This window comes from Hyla sarda, chromosome 11 (assembly GCF_029499605.1).
Source record: "Hyla sarda isolate aHylSar1 chromosome 11, aHylSar1.hap1, whole genome shotgun sequence".
NCBI classification, from domain to species: domain Eukaryota; kingdom Metazoa; phylum Chordata; class Amphibia; order Anura; family Hylidae; genus Hyla; species Hyla sarda.
Genome location: NC_079199.1, coordinates 59,758,361 through 59,772,869, shown reverse-complemented (window position 1 = coordinate 59,772,869; position 14,509 = coordinate 59,758,361). Strand labels below are relative to the sequence as shown.

Below are 14,509 nucleotides of genomic sequence, written 5' to 3'. Positions count from 1 at the left end.
CCCCTATCCTTTGGATAGGGGGGATAAGATATCTTAAGGCCGGAGTACCCCTTTAACTTTTGACATGTCAATGCAACATGTCAATTAATTTGAATGACAGTAACTATTTAAAAGAAATATGGCACCAGGCCCTTCATTAACAAATGCTTTTACTTACCTCTTAGACACAGAATGCAGAAATTTGAAGAAGTATCGCAAGATTGATACTGTCTGGTCAGACAATAGGCAGGAGATTAGCATGGTTGCAGAAATCCTCTCCTCAACACTTCCTAAATTCTGAGCCTTGAAAAAAGCATCCTGAAGATCTGCAGGCAGTATAGAATCTGGTAATTCCCTAAAAAACTGCTTGAGGATGCTAGCGACATCACAAGGAGGAGCTTCCGATAGGCCATCTTCCCCTTTTTCCAGTTTTGACTAGAGAAAGCCATGAGAAATGCAAATAATAACATTATTATATATATTATATAAATATTATTATTAAATAAATTATTGGTTACCTACTAATTCAGTTCATGTTTTCTTTAAATAACTTAGAACATAGAATGTGTTAGCAGATAAGAACCATTCAGCTCATCTAATCTGCCCAATATTTTAAATACTATGAATATTTTCTGGCCCTATCTTATATGAAGAATAGCCTTATGTCTATCCCAGGCATGCTTAAAGGAATTGAAAATGAGAGCTAATTTCTTTCAAAATCCGCTCCCCATTTGTCTCCAAATTGGGTATGGCTCTGCAGCTCAGTTCCATTGAAATGAAGGGAGCCAAGTTGTAAAATCTTCACAGTATTTGAAGCCACCACTTCTGCAGTAGGCTATTCCATGCATCCACTACTCTCTCAGTAAAGTTATACTTCCTGATACTGTTGCAGATATATTTGCCCCTCTAATTTATGGATAGGGTCACACGTAATGGATTTGCAGCGTATTTTACACTGCGGATCCGCTGGTGACCCGACCCTATATGTGCCTCCAGCTGTCCCCCCCCCCGCTGTGTCCTGCTCTCAGCAGCAATCCGACGCTATGAGCAGTCACACAGGGACCCGTGAGTCGCCACACGCACTCGCAGTGTATTCAGACATCACGGAGTGGCCAAGCACACTTGTGAGGCTGCTCGTAGCGGCAGATTGCTGCTGCAAGCAGAACACAGGGGAATGGGGGGGGGGGGGTGGTAACAGCTAGAGCCACACTATAGGGTCAGGTCACCATCAGATCAGTTATGAGTGACCCTACACTAAGACTATGTCCGGGTAAGATTTTTCCATGCAAGGAGTTGGCCACCTTTAATGAAGTTTATAAATAAAGGCCCCCCCAAACCCTCAGCAATTGTCACTTCCCCTGTCACTGTTCACAGAGTCTAAAAGGGTTAAATGACCAGCTGTTGATAGCAGTGACCGAATATGAAGAGAGTGCAAATCCTGATCTTGCTTTACAGTCCCTCAGTACGCAGCTGCTGAATTTATACGGTGTTCTGCATGAAGGGGTTAATGGAGGAGATTTTTCAAAACATGTCCAGAGAAAAAGTTGCTGAGTTGCCCATAGCAACCAGAGCGCTCCTTTCATTTCTAAAAACGCCTCTGAAAAATGGAGAAGGGATATGATTGGTTGCCATGGGCAACTCAGCAACTTTACCTCTGGACAGGTTTTATCTTCCCCAATATGTTAAAAAAAAAAATTCCAATTATATTCTCAGTCTGTCCTCATGATGACGCTGCTGTACTTACTAGGAATATAGCATCATCTAGGAGATCTTCAACACTTTATCATAACTAATAGTTGTGCTGACTTATTCTTACAACAAAGCACTTAAAGGGGCACTGCGGTGAAAACCTTTTATCTTTTAAATCAACTGGTGGCAGAAAGTTAAATATATTTGTAAATTACTTCTATTAAAATATCTTAATCCTTCCTGTACTTATTAGCTGCTGAATACTACAGAGGAAATTCTTTTCTTTTTTGAATGCTCTCTGATGACATCACGACCACAGTTCTCTCTGCTGACGTTATAATAATAATAACAACGCTTTATTTATTGTTGTCCTTAGTGGGATTTGAACCCAAGTCCCCAGCACTGCAAGGCAGCAGTGCTAACCACTGAGCCACCAGGCTGCCCTTAGCATACATCTGCTATGCATGGTTGCTAAAATGGACACAGATGTCAGCAGAGAGCACTGTGTTCCTGATGTCATCAGTGTTCCAAAAAGAAAGGAATTTCAGCAGCTAATAACTACTGGAAGGATTAAGATTTTTTAATAGAAAAAAATGTACAAATATGTTCAACTTTCTGCCACCAGTTGATTTAAAAGAAAAAAAAGCTTTCCACCAGAGTACCCCTTTAACCCCTTCAGGACGGAGCCCATTTTGGCCTTAAGGACCGGAGCGTTTTTTGCACATCTGACCACTGTCACTTTAAACATTAATAACTCTGGAATGCTTTTAGTTATCATTCTGATTCCGAGATTGTTTTTTCGTAACATATTCTACTTTAACATAGTGGTAAATTTTTGTCGATACTTGCATCCTTTTTTGGTGAAAAATCCGTAAATTTGATGAAAAATTTGAAAATTTAGCATTTTTCTAACTTTGAAGCTTTCTGCTTGTAAGGAAAATGGATATTACGAATACATTTTTTTTTTGTTCACATATACAATATGTCTACTTTATATTTGCATCATAAAATTGACGTGTTTTTACTTTTGGAAGACACCAGAGGGCTTCAACGGTCAGCAGCAATTTTCCGATTTTTCACAAAATTTTCAAACTCAGTATTTTTCAGGGACCAGTTCAGGTTTGAAGTGGATTTGAAGGGTCTTCATATTAGAAATACCCCATAAATGACCCCATTATAAAAACTACACCCCCCAAAGTATTCAAAATGACATTCAGTCAGCGTTTTAACCCTTTAGGTGTTTCACACGAATAGCAGCAAAGTGAAGGAGAAAATTCACAATCTTCATTTTTTACACTCACATGTTCTTGTAGACCCAATTTTTGAATTTTTACAAGGGGTAAAAGGACAAAATTTTTACTTGTATTTGTAGCCCAATTTCTCTCGAGTAAGCACATACGTCATATGTCTATGTAAAGTGTTCGGCGGGCGCAGTAGAGGGCTCAGAAGGGAAGGAGCGACAAGGGGATTTTGGAGAGTACGTTTTTCTGAAATGGTTTTTGGGGGGCATGTTACCTTTAGGAAGCCCTTATGGTGCCAGAACAGCAAAAAAAAAAACACATGGCATACCATTTTGGAAACTAGACCCCTCGGGGAATGTAACATGGGATAAAGTGAACCTTAATACCCCACAGGTGTTTCACGACTTTTGCAAATGTAAAAAATAAATAAAAATTTTTACCTAAAATGCTTGTTTTCCCCAAAAAATTTTATTTTTAAAAAGGGTAATAGCAGAAAATACCCCTAAAAATTTGAAGCCCAATTTCCCCCGATTCAGAAAACACCCCATATGGGGGTGAAAAGTGCTCTGCTGGCGCACTACAGGTCTCAGAAGAGAAGGAGTCACATTTGGCTTTTTGAACGCAAATTTTGCTCTGGGGGCATGCCGCATTTAGGAAGCCCCTATGGTGCCAGGATAGCAAAAAAAAAAACACATGGCATACCATTTTGGAAACTAGATCCCTCGGGGAACGTAACAAGGGTTTAAGTGAACCTTTATACCCCACAGGTGTTTCACGACTTTTGCATATGTAAAAAAAATTTTTTTTTTTTTACCTAAAATGCTTGTTTTCCCCAAAATTTTACATTTTTAAAAAGGGTAAAAGCAGAAAATACCCCCCAAAATTTGTAACACAATTTCTCCCGAGTACGGCGATACCCCATATGTGACCCTAAACTGTTGCCTTGAAATACGACAGGGCTCCAAAGTGAGAGCGCCATGCGCATTTGAGGCCTAAATTAGGGATTGCATAGGGGTGGACATAGGGGTATTCTATGCCAGTGATTCCCAAACAGGGTGCCTCCAGCTGTTGCAAAACTCCCAGCATGCCTGGACAGTCAACGGCTGTCCGACAATACTGGGAGTTGTTTTGCAACAGCTGGAGGCTCCGTTCTGGAAACAGTGGTGTACCAGACGTTTTTCATTTTTATTGGGGAGGGGGGCTGTGTAGGGGTATGTGTTTATGTAGTGTTTTTTACTTTTTATTTTATTTTTTGTGTTAGTGTAGTGTTTTTAGGGTACAGTCGCATGGGCGGGGGTTCACAGTAGTTTCTCGCTGGCAATTTGAGCTGCAGCAGAAAGTTTGCGGCAGCTCAAATTTGCAGCCCGATACTTACTGTAAGCCTCCGCCCATGTGAGTGTACCCTGTACGTTCACATTGGGGGGGGGGGACATCCAGCTGTTGCATAACTACAACTCCCAGCATGCCCGTTGGCTGTCGGTGACTGCTGAGAGTTGCAGTTTTGCAACAACTGTAGGCACACTGGTTATGTATCACTGAGTTTGTGACCTAACTCAGTGTTTCACAACCAGTGTGCCTCCAGCTGTTGCAAAACTACAACTCCCAGCATGTACGGTGCATGGTGTACGGTGACTGCTGAGAGTTGTAGTTTGCAACAGCTGGAGGCACACCGGTCGTGAAACACTGAGTTAGGTAAAAAAAAACTCTGAGTTTCACAACCAGTGTGCCTTCAGCTGTTGCAAAACTACAACTCTCAGCAGTCACCGACAGCCAACGGGCATGCTGGGAGTTGTAGTTATGCAACCAGCAGATGCAAAACCATAAGTCCCAGCATGCCCATAAGGGCATGCTGGGAGTTGTGGTGGTCTGCCTCCTGCTGTTGCATAACTACAGCTCCCAGCATGCCCTTTTTGCATGCTGGGAGCTGTTGCTAAGCAACAGCAGGAGGCTGTCACTCACCTCCAACGATCCAGACGCTGCAGGTCAGTCCCTCGTCGTCTCCGCCGCCGCAGCTGCTCCTGGGGCCCCGATCCCAACAGGGGCGCCGGGGATCGGGGTCCCCAGCATCGGGGGTCGTCTTCCCGCACCCGCTCACGTCCTCCGGAAGAGGGGCGGAGCGGGTGCGGGAGTGACACCCGCAGCAGGCGCCCTGATTGGTCGGCCGGTAATCCGGCCGACGAATCAGGGCGATCGTGAGGTGGCACCAGTGCCACCTCACCCCTGCAGGCTCTGGCTGTAGCCAGTAATTCCGGGTCACCGGAGACCCGATTGACCCGGAATCGCCGCAGATCGCTGGACTGAATTGTCCAGCGATCTGCGGCGATCGACGACATGGGGGGGCATAATGACCCCCCTGGGCGATATGCCGGGATGCCTGCTGAACGATTTCAGCAGGCATCCGGCTCCGGTCCCCAACCGGCTAGCGGTGGGGGCCGGAATTCCCACGGGCGTATGGATACGCCCTCGGTCCTTAAGGACTCGGGATTCAGGGCGTATCCATACGCCCTATGTCCTGAAGAGGTTAAGGACGCAGGACGTAAATGTACGTCCTGGTTAGGTGGTACTTAACGCACCAGGACGTACATTTACGTCCTAAGCATAACCGCGGGCATCGGAGCGATGCCCGTGTCATGCGCGGCTGATCCCGGCTGCTGATCGCAGCCAGGGACCCGCCAGCAATGGCCGACGCCCGCGATCTCGCGGGCATCCGCCATTAACCCCAATACAGATCCCGGCATCTGCGGCAGTTCGCGATTTAAATGAACGATCGGATCGCCCGCAGCGCTGCTGTGGGGATCCGATCATTCATAACGCCGCACGGAGGTCCCCTCACCTTCCTCCGTGCGGCTCCCGGCGTCTCCTGCTCTGGTCTGTGATCAAGCAGACCAGAGCAGGAGATGACCGATAATACTGATCTGTTCTATGTCCTAAACATAGAACAGATCAGTATTAGCAATCATGGTATTGCTATGAATAGTCCCCTATGGGGACTATTCAAGTGTAAAAAAAAATGTAAAAGTAAAAAAAAAGTGAAAAATCCCCTCCCCCAATAAAAAAAGTAAAACGTCCGTTTTTTCCTATTTTACCCCCAAAAAGCGTAAAAAACATTTTTTATAGACATATTTGGTATCGCCGCGTGCGTAAATGTCCGAACTATTAAAATAAAATGTTAATGATCCCGTACGGTGAACGGCGTGAACGAAAAAAAAATAAAAATAGTCCAAAATTCCTACTTTTTTAATACATTTTATAAAAAAAAAAAAATTATAAAAAATGTATTAAAAGTTTTTTATATGCAAATGTGGTATCAAAAAAAAGTACAGATCATGGCGCAAAAAATGAGCCCCCATACCGCCACTTATACGGAAAAATAAAAAAGTTAGAGGTCATCAAAATAAAGGGATTATAAACGTACTAATTTGGTTAAAAAGTTTGTGATTTTTTTTAAGCGCAACAATAATATAAAAGTATGTAATAATGGGTATCATTTTAATCGTATTGACCCTCAGAATAAAGAACACACGTCATTTTTACCATAAATTGTACGGCGTGAAAACAAAACCTTCCAAAATTAGCAAAATTGCGTTTTTCGTTTTAATTTCCCCACAAAAATAGTGTTTTTTGGTTGCGCCATACATTTTATGATATAATGAGTGATGTCATTACAAAGGACAACTGGTCGCGCAAAAAACAAGCCCTCATACTAGTCTGTGGATGAAAATATAAAAGAGGTATGATTTTTAGAAGGCGAGGAGGAAAAAATGAAAACGTAAAAATTTATTGTCTGAGTCCTTAAGGCCAAAATGGGCTGAGTCCTTAAGGGGTTAATGAATCTACTGTCTATTAATAGTTTTCATGAAAAATCAAGATCCTCATCTTGATTTTTCATGAAAACTATTAATAGACAGTAGATTCATTCAGTATATACCAAACTATATGAAAAGTATATACCAAACTATAGTTTGCACATTCAGCTTGAGAAACCATGCCTACCTTTAAAAGTTTTTGCCTCAAAACAGATCCAGATTTCCTAAAAAGTCCTTCAGTGTGTACATTATCCTCCAAGTACTTGCACACAACAACAAGAAACCTGAAGTACAGAAGGCACAATATACAATTCACACAAATAAAATTTCAAATAAATATGCACCAATTCCTGACCATTTTATTTTTCAATATGGTTTGTGCTAAAAATCCATGGTTTAAGTGGACAAAATAAAGGCAATTGAGAAATATATTGAGTGAAATGCATGACATACAGAGAAAAATGTAGCATGTCCTTAATGAAACACGTATGGATTTTTCTCAACATTCGTACTGTACTTAGCAGAACATTTTCTGGGCAGCATATGTTTCTTCATACAGATACAGAGCTGCCTTGTGCACTAACCAGCCACATATTTTTCATTGTGTTATCTGTACTGATAAACAGGGTTGCTAGTATCTGACAGAAGGATAACACATAGCATGTTTGAGTAGTGTGTGGATTTTTCACATGAGAGCAAAGTGTCTGAAATTGTAGTTTAAAAGACGTATCCAAAATAAGAAGTAATTCACACTTGACAACAATATGCGTTTTTAAGAAATGCTTTAGATGTTTCTACTTCTTAGTACAAAATCGGAGCAATCTCCATTATTTTAACGTACAAATGTACAAAAGTTACTTCACCCACAGTGAATAGATAGGTGAGTCAAAAGAAAATTAAAAAGAAAACTACTACAATGAGAAGTGTATTGGATAGAAACCTTTAAACTCGCCGAGTCCAGATGGGCTCAACGAGTTATGCAATTTTTCAGTTTTTTTTTAAGTTGTTGTTAACATCTAACTTAATATTGCTGTGATGGAATGTTTTTAATTATGAAGCATGTACGCACCTATATTTTTTAATGAAATCTCTCATTTTCAGAAATGAGCGCTCGCGAGAGATGAATGCTATGTAATGGGTGCACAATAGGGTCACTTGAGAAAGGGGGCGTGTCCTCCGAAATGACCGAAGTGTCAGGCAAACACTCACCTGTCCACATGCATACGCCCTGTGTCCCCAATAGGTTATGGGTAGGGGCACACATGCTGTACTTTGCTGCATATTTTCTGCAGACGATTTTACTACTCATTGACTTCAAGAGGTAGAAAAATAACCAGCAGCAAATACGCAGCAAAAAAAAAAAGGCATGTGTGACCCTACCCTAAAGGTGAATTTCCCTTTAGGTGGGGGTTCATCCTCTCCCATTGGTCAGGAGAACAGAGAGCTATGGTCCCCCTGAATTAATGAAGTGCACTACGTGCGCACTTTATTATGTATGAGGCGTAAGATTGCCAATCTCATATGTGTAGGTGATAATAGAGACATAAAGGTGGGACGCAGGCAGGCTTTATTTATCTGAATAAGGGTGCATGCACACTACGTTTCTTAAGATATGGGACCGTATACGGCTGGGGAGAGGGGGGGCGGAGAGTCGGGGGCGGGGCAACCGCACGCTGCCGTATGCGGTCCCGTATCTAATGTATTTCAATGAGCAACCGGAGTGAAACGCTGCCTCCGGTCGGCTCCGTTTTGGGCCGTATACGGTTTCCCGACCGGCCCTACGAACGTAGTCAACAGCGTTTTTAGGTCCGGTCGGGAAACCGTATATGGGCCAAAACGGAGCCAACCGGAGGCAGCGTTTCACTCTGGTCACTCATTGAAATACATTAGATACGGGACCGCATACGGCAGCGTGCGGTTGCCCCGCCCCCGACTCTCCGCCCTCCTCTCCCCAGCCATATACGGTCCCGTATCTTAAGAAACGTAGTGTGCATGCACCCTAACTGTCCATCTGATGCTCTTGCATCTCAACACACTGAGTTGACCTGTGCTTTTTGCAGCTGTCATAGTGTAGCCAAAATCTGACCATTAAACAATCAAATGTTAATCTTATTCTGTAAAAAAGTATGTTAATAAATTCTTAACATTGAAAAGAAACCCAAATAACACTACTATTTGGTAAATAATTCACTCACGCTGGTATATTTCCATACAATGGAACATTCACTTGTGGCAGGGTATGAAGAGGTGCTCCAAATATATTACCCTAAATAAAAACATAGCAACAAATTTAGTGATACTAAACAAAAATATTCCGAGCAAGTATAACTGAAGGCCAAAAACAGATGAAACAGATACAAATCACATGAGCATGTTAAGACAGTATATTTATTGTACTAGACTTCCCATAGCTGAGTAGTCACACATGGCTTCATGCAGGATCTTAGGACAAAATGGTCTATTGTACTGTCAAAAATTCATATGACTATTAAAGGCTGCAATATAATTGATCAAAATTGGTTGGTAATGAGCTCTATATATATCATGTGATCACTCTCTTGGGGACACATTACACCTCTATACAACTCAGCAGGTTAATGGAGGATCCACTTCGTGTCACAACATCTAATATCCATGAGAAAGTACAAATAAGGCCTATAAATCTATTCAATTTATTAAGAGACTTTTCAGCCATTTCCTGTAACAGGAAGTGTAACCCTACATCCCTGTGAACTTCACACCTATTGTGCTGGGTCTGGCTGAGTTCTCATTGTAGCTGGTAATAAAGATGGTGCTGACATGTTGTTGACCTGCTTATGGCTAGCACTAGTTATACCCATGTCTTCCCTTCATACATTCAACATGCTGGCGAGCTTCATGTAGGTTGGACTCTTAGTTCCTCCTAGAGATACCGTATATACTCGAGTATAAGCCGACCCAAATATAAGCCGAGGCCCCTTCATCATCACCACCTGTCATCATCCCACACCACCCCCTTCATCATCACTGCTTGTCAATGTCTGATTTAACAATGGTCTTCAACCTGCGGACCTCCAGATGTTCCAAAACTACAACTCCCAGCATGCCCGGACAGCCAACGGCTGTCCGGGCATGCTGGGAGTTGTAGTTTTGAAACATCTGGAGGTCCGCAGGTTGAAGACCACTGCCTGGGCCTTCGTAATCATCCAGACACCCCCCCCCCCCCTTTAGTTTTGTATTCACCTCCGCTCGGCGGGACGTTAGGGTGAGCTGGTCCGGGCCATCTGTGCTGCAGTCGTTCCGGGCTGTCCATCTTCACCGGGGGGGACCTCATCTCCGCGCCTGGCTCCGGAATAATGACGTTACCTTGACGATGTTCATGAGCAACGTCCCTGTGCGTCGGCGTCAAGGCAACGTCATTATTCCGGGGCCGGGCCCGAAGCGCGGAGAGGAGGGCCCCCCCCGGTGAAGATGGACAGCCCGGAACGACTATCCCTCCCCCCGGACGGTCCCTGCAGCACAGATGGCCCAGACCAGCTCACCCTAACGTCCCGCCGAGCGGAGGTGAGTACAAAACTAAAAGGGGGGGGGGGGGGGGGGAAGGGTTTCTGGATGAAGACGAAGGCCCGGGCAGTGGTCTTCAACCTGCGGACCTCCAGATGTTTCAAAACTACTACACCCAGCATGCCCGGACAGCCGATGGCTCTCCGGGCTTGCTGGGAGTTGTAGTTTTGAAACATCTGGAGGTCCGCAGGTTGAAGACCACTGAGGGCGGAGAGTTCACTTGAGTATAAGCCGAGGGGGGGGTTTTCAGCACGAAAAATTGCGCTGAAAAATTCGGCTTATACTCGAGTATATACGGTAAAATAGCACATGTAGGGCGCCTTTCTGTGTAGAATTTTCTTGCTGTGAATCTGTGCTGCAAGGAATTGGGGTTTATTTTGCCAGAATTTTCAGCAGAAACTAACCCCTGCAATTCAAAGTCCTATTACCAACTCGCCGAAAGAAAATGTTCATTCTTTTGGAGGAATCCGGACCCACATTGGACATTCGCTACAGAACCTTCGTTGTGTGCGCTGAGCAGCAGAATTTCATTGAGATTGTGGAGAAGTGGATCCAACTTGGAATTACGTCTGAGCTGAAAACAAGCATGCTGAGGGAATTCAAGACTAGGATCATATACACTGGTGTAATACAGCTCTGTATAAGCTGAGAACTATAGATGTCTATGGGCATATAGCGTCTATGTGTATGCCATTGCTTGTATATGAAGGCATACAGAGGTTTTTTCCTGATAGATTTCATATGACTGACAAGATATTTGTGGCATGCTTTATTTAATTACCGTCCTAGGATTGAATGATCACACAGGGCGACAGAGCTGCTTGGCTGCAATACTAGAGAGTTCAAACAGGCTCAAGCACTGTCAATAAAGACTCGGGGGGGTTTCATCAAAACCTGTCCAGAGTTGCCCATAGCAATCAGATTGCTTCTTTCATTTTTAAAAAGGCCAATGAAAGAAGCGATCTGATTGGTTGCTATGGGCCAGTCAGCAACTTTTCCTCTGGACAGGTTTTGATCAATCTCCCCGGCTCTAGTACAAAATCTGACAAAAAGTTTGGCATATGATTCTACATTACTGGAGGTATTGCTTCTAAGGGCTTATTACCACGCTTGTGTGCCGATAAGTACTGGTATATGACGTAGGGCTGGGCGGTATGGCCAAATATGTGTATCGAGGTATTTTAACTTATGGCGGTTCCACAGAATATAACAGTATTCCCCCCACCCCCTCAATTTATTATTAGCCCAGCGCTGCGCTGTCCCCATCAGGGAACTACTCACATGTCACCCGCAAGCACTGCTCTCCTCGTCCTCCTGTTTGTTGCAGCTGCCGCCACTGACACTCTATACTGTGCGGTATCCCTATGCTGTATCCCTATGCCGGGCTGCAAAAGGTAAACAAAATAAACTAACGCATGTTCCGACGTCGGCCTTACGCTGGGGACGTGAACGTCGGCAGCCGTCAGCCTATCACCGGCCGCAGCAATAGGCTGACGGCTGTCCGACGTTCCATTCCCTGGAAAGCAAGTCCGTACTGACGGGGAAGGTGAGTTAAAGTTTATTTTCACCTTTTGCAGCCCGGGCATAGGGATATAGCATAGAGCAGTGGTTTGCAATCTGCGGACCTCCAGATGTTGCAAAACTACAACACCCAGCATGCCCGGACAGCCGTTGGCTGTCCGGGCATGCTGGGAGATGTAGTTTTGCAACATCTGGAGGTTGAAGACCACTGGTATAGAGTGTCAGCGCCGGCGGCCGCAACAAACAGGAGGACCAGGAGGGCAGCGCTTGCGGGTGACATGTGAATAGTAGCGCTGGGCTGATAATTTGGGGGGGGGGGGGGGCGCAGAACAGAGCTCGCAGGCCACATATGATTAGTTCCCCGATGGGGACAGCACAGCGCTGGGCTGATAATTCATTCATTCCCGGGGGAAGGGGCCAAACCGGTATTGCAGTATGGGTTAAAATTCATATCTTGCAGCACAAAAATTTCGGTATTTGGTATGAACCAGTATACCGCCCAGCCCTAATATGACGCATATTTGAAGAAGAAAGAAAAAAAAAGAACGCTTATGTATACTGCAGCATATTATTGTGGGCCCAAGTATGATTAAATGTCATCTACAAGTGAGTATGTTCTGTCCAATTATTTTGTGAGGGATAAAAAAAAAGCACCGTGTACCTGTGCCAGTATATAGGCAAAAATAATATGAATGGGCCCATGGTTTAGTTCATATCTGTGTTTGCACTTCTCGTTTCTGATCTCTCACGTGATGGACACCAATGGTGCTGACAGACCCCACTGGGATCCATCATAGTGCTGTGTCATTTTACTGACAGGGCTGCAGAAACATATTTGATAATTTTCTTTAATAGGAATTGAGCAAATCTACTGGATCATCTCTGAAGAACCTAATGCAGCTCTGTAAAGCAGATTCCTATTGGTAACCGTACATTTATGCCTGCAGGTCCAGACCTGATGCACAGAGTGCACAAAATGCTGTACTACATGTTATACATTCCAGAGAGCTCACACCGCAGTTTGCCTGGGGACAAGGTTTTCTTGCAGAATATGTAAAAAACAGAAAGAAAAAATAAAAAAAAACTGAAAAACAAGCAAACATTCCTGTAATCGCACAGAGATCAGCTGTGTGTGTGTGTATGTATGATATATATATATATATATACACACACACACACACATTATATACAAGAGTACAAAACAGCAAACTCATTTTGGGTCTGATAGGTGAATCTGTACGACACCTGTCTGGATTGAGTCCCAGATCAGAAGGGCCAGACTGCTCATGCCAAGTATGTACAGGAGCAAAGACCCTCATCAGAGAGACAGATGTCCCTGCTCCTGTATACTGGAACAGGGGGAAGGGCTACAACAACAAAACCAATTCAAAAAAATCACAAACAATTCAGATTGTAATAAATCAAATTTTGGGGTGTGAAATTTTGATCTGACAGATTTGATCGTCTCTATACAAGAGTGTACACACTGTTGTGCGCCAAAGTTGGCATTTAGTTGCACTGTATGTGGTAACTTTGGCTATTATAACTTTCTGGAGTGAGCACGGACAGTTCTTTGAGCAAGGTTGGAGGTAGCATGGACTCGCAACATATGGACACCAGTTGTGTCAGCTAAACCCCTAACCCAGTGTTTTCCAACCAGGGTGCCTGCAGCTGTGGCAAAACTACAACTCCCAGCATGCCCAGACACCCTGGTTGGAAAACACTGACCTAACCAAACAACCATAGTCAACAAACAAATTTGGCAATCTTCCATATGCAGTTGAACACTTTTGATGCAGAAAAGGACTGTGCCAAACCATTGCGCCCCCCCCCCCCCCCTTTCTAAAAAGGCTGATTAGAACATATGGCAGGCTACACAAGACATATGTTGGGCACGTTTATAACCATCATAACAGGGGGCATCAGGTCCAATACCCACACACTGTAACAAGGAATAAGACACTTTGCAGCCCCTCATACTTACGGTGTGGACGCCCCCATTTCCGGGCTCAGCCCGTGACTTGCTGTTCCAGTGCTTTATCTTGATGCCATAGGATCGGAGGTGTTGGATAACCGCCAGCCGTGCCAGGCTGTGATAGTCAGGAGTCTGCTTCATCATTATACAATGGGGCACTGCCAGCCTGAACCCACTCTACCTCAGCGTTCACACTGCACGTCCTATATGACAGCCAGTCTCCGCACACAGACCTCCCAATGCCCTCTGCACCACTTCGTGCCCAGTACAACGATCCCTCACAGATGCCCTTCCAGTCTACATTCAATACCCCCTCAGAGCACAGCACCCACACGTAACCCTCTGCCCGTCCCTTCACTTCCCGCAGCCATCTCACTTTCTTTCCCCTCTTCTGTCTCCCTTCACTCCATATCCTCTCTACCCGCTCTCAGCTGCTTCGTTCTGATTGGTCAGCGCCAGTTCAAATCCTAGGCCCCCTGCGTTTCCGTAGTAACTGGGCTGCCCCGGCACACGCCTGATCAAGAAAAATAAATGTCGACGTGAAACTTGCGACCGCTCCTCCCCTCAGCTCTCCGAAGGTTTCCGAGGCTAGAGCTGGGGGTGGGACATACTGCACGGGCTGGGGATAAGGGGTGGGGGACGTCGCAGACTGGGGATGATTTCTATGTGTGGAAGAAGGGGGGGGAGACTCCTGAATGACACATGCCAGGAGTTGTAGTCCCTTTTGTGTGTGTATGCCAGTGTATCCAAACCAG

General features: G+C 44.5%; 1 protein-coding gene across 2 annotated transcripts in view; it reads right to left on the bottom strand.

Annotated features, from left to right (window-relative positions):
* The window catches only part of ARHGAP11A (Rho GTPase activating protein 11A), a 60,733-nt gene extending 46,431 nt beyond the window's left edge, over nucleotides 1-14,302 (bottom strand). For both annotated transcript variants that reach the window (XM_056547306.1, XM_056547307.1), the window contains exons 1-4: nucleotides 13,764-14,302; nucleotides 8,911-8,981; nucleotides 6,903-6,999; nucleotides 158-414 (exon numbers count right to left, since the gene is read on the bottom strand). In XM_056547306.1, the coding sequence (XP_056403281.1) occupies nucleotides 158-414; nucleotides 6,903-6,999; nucleotides 8,911-8,981; nucleotides 13,764-13,898 (560 nt within the window). In that variant the 5' untranslated portion in view covers nucleotides 13,899-14,302. The remainder of the gene's footprint in view (nucleotides 1-157; nucleotides 415-6,902; nucleotides 7,000-8,910; nucleotides 8,982-13,763) is intronic.
* Nucleotides 14,303-14,509: the final 207 nt, after the last annotated feature.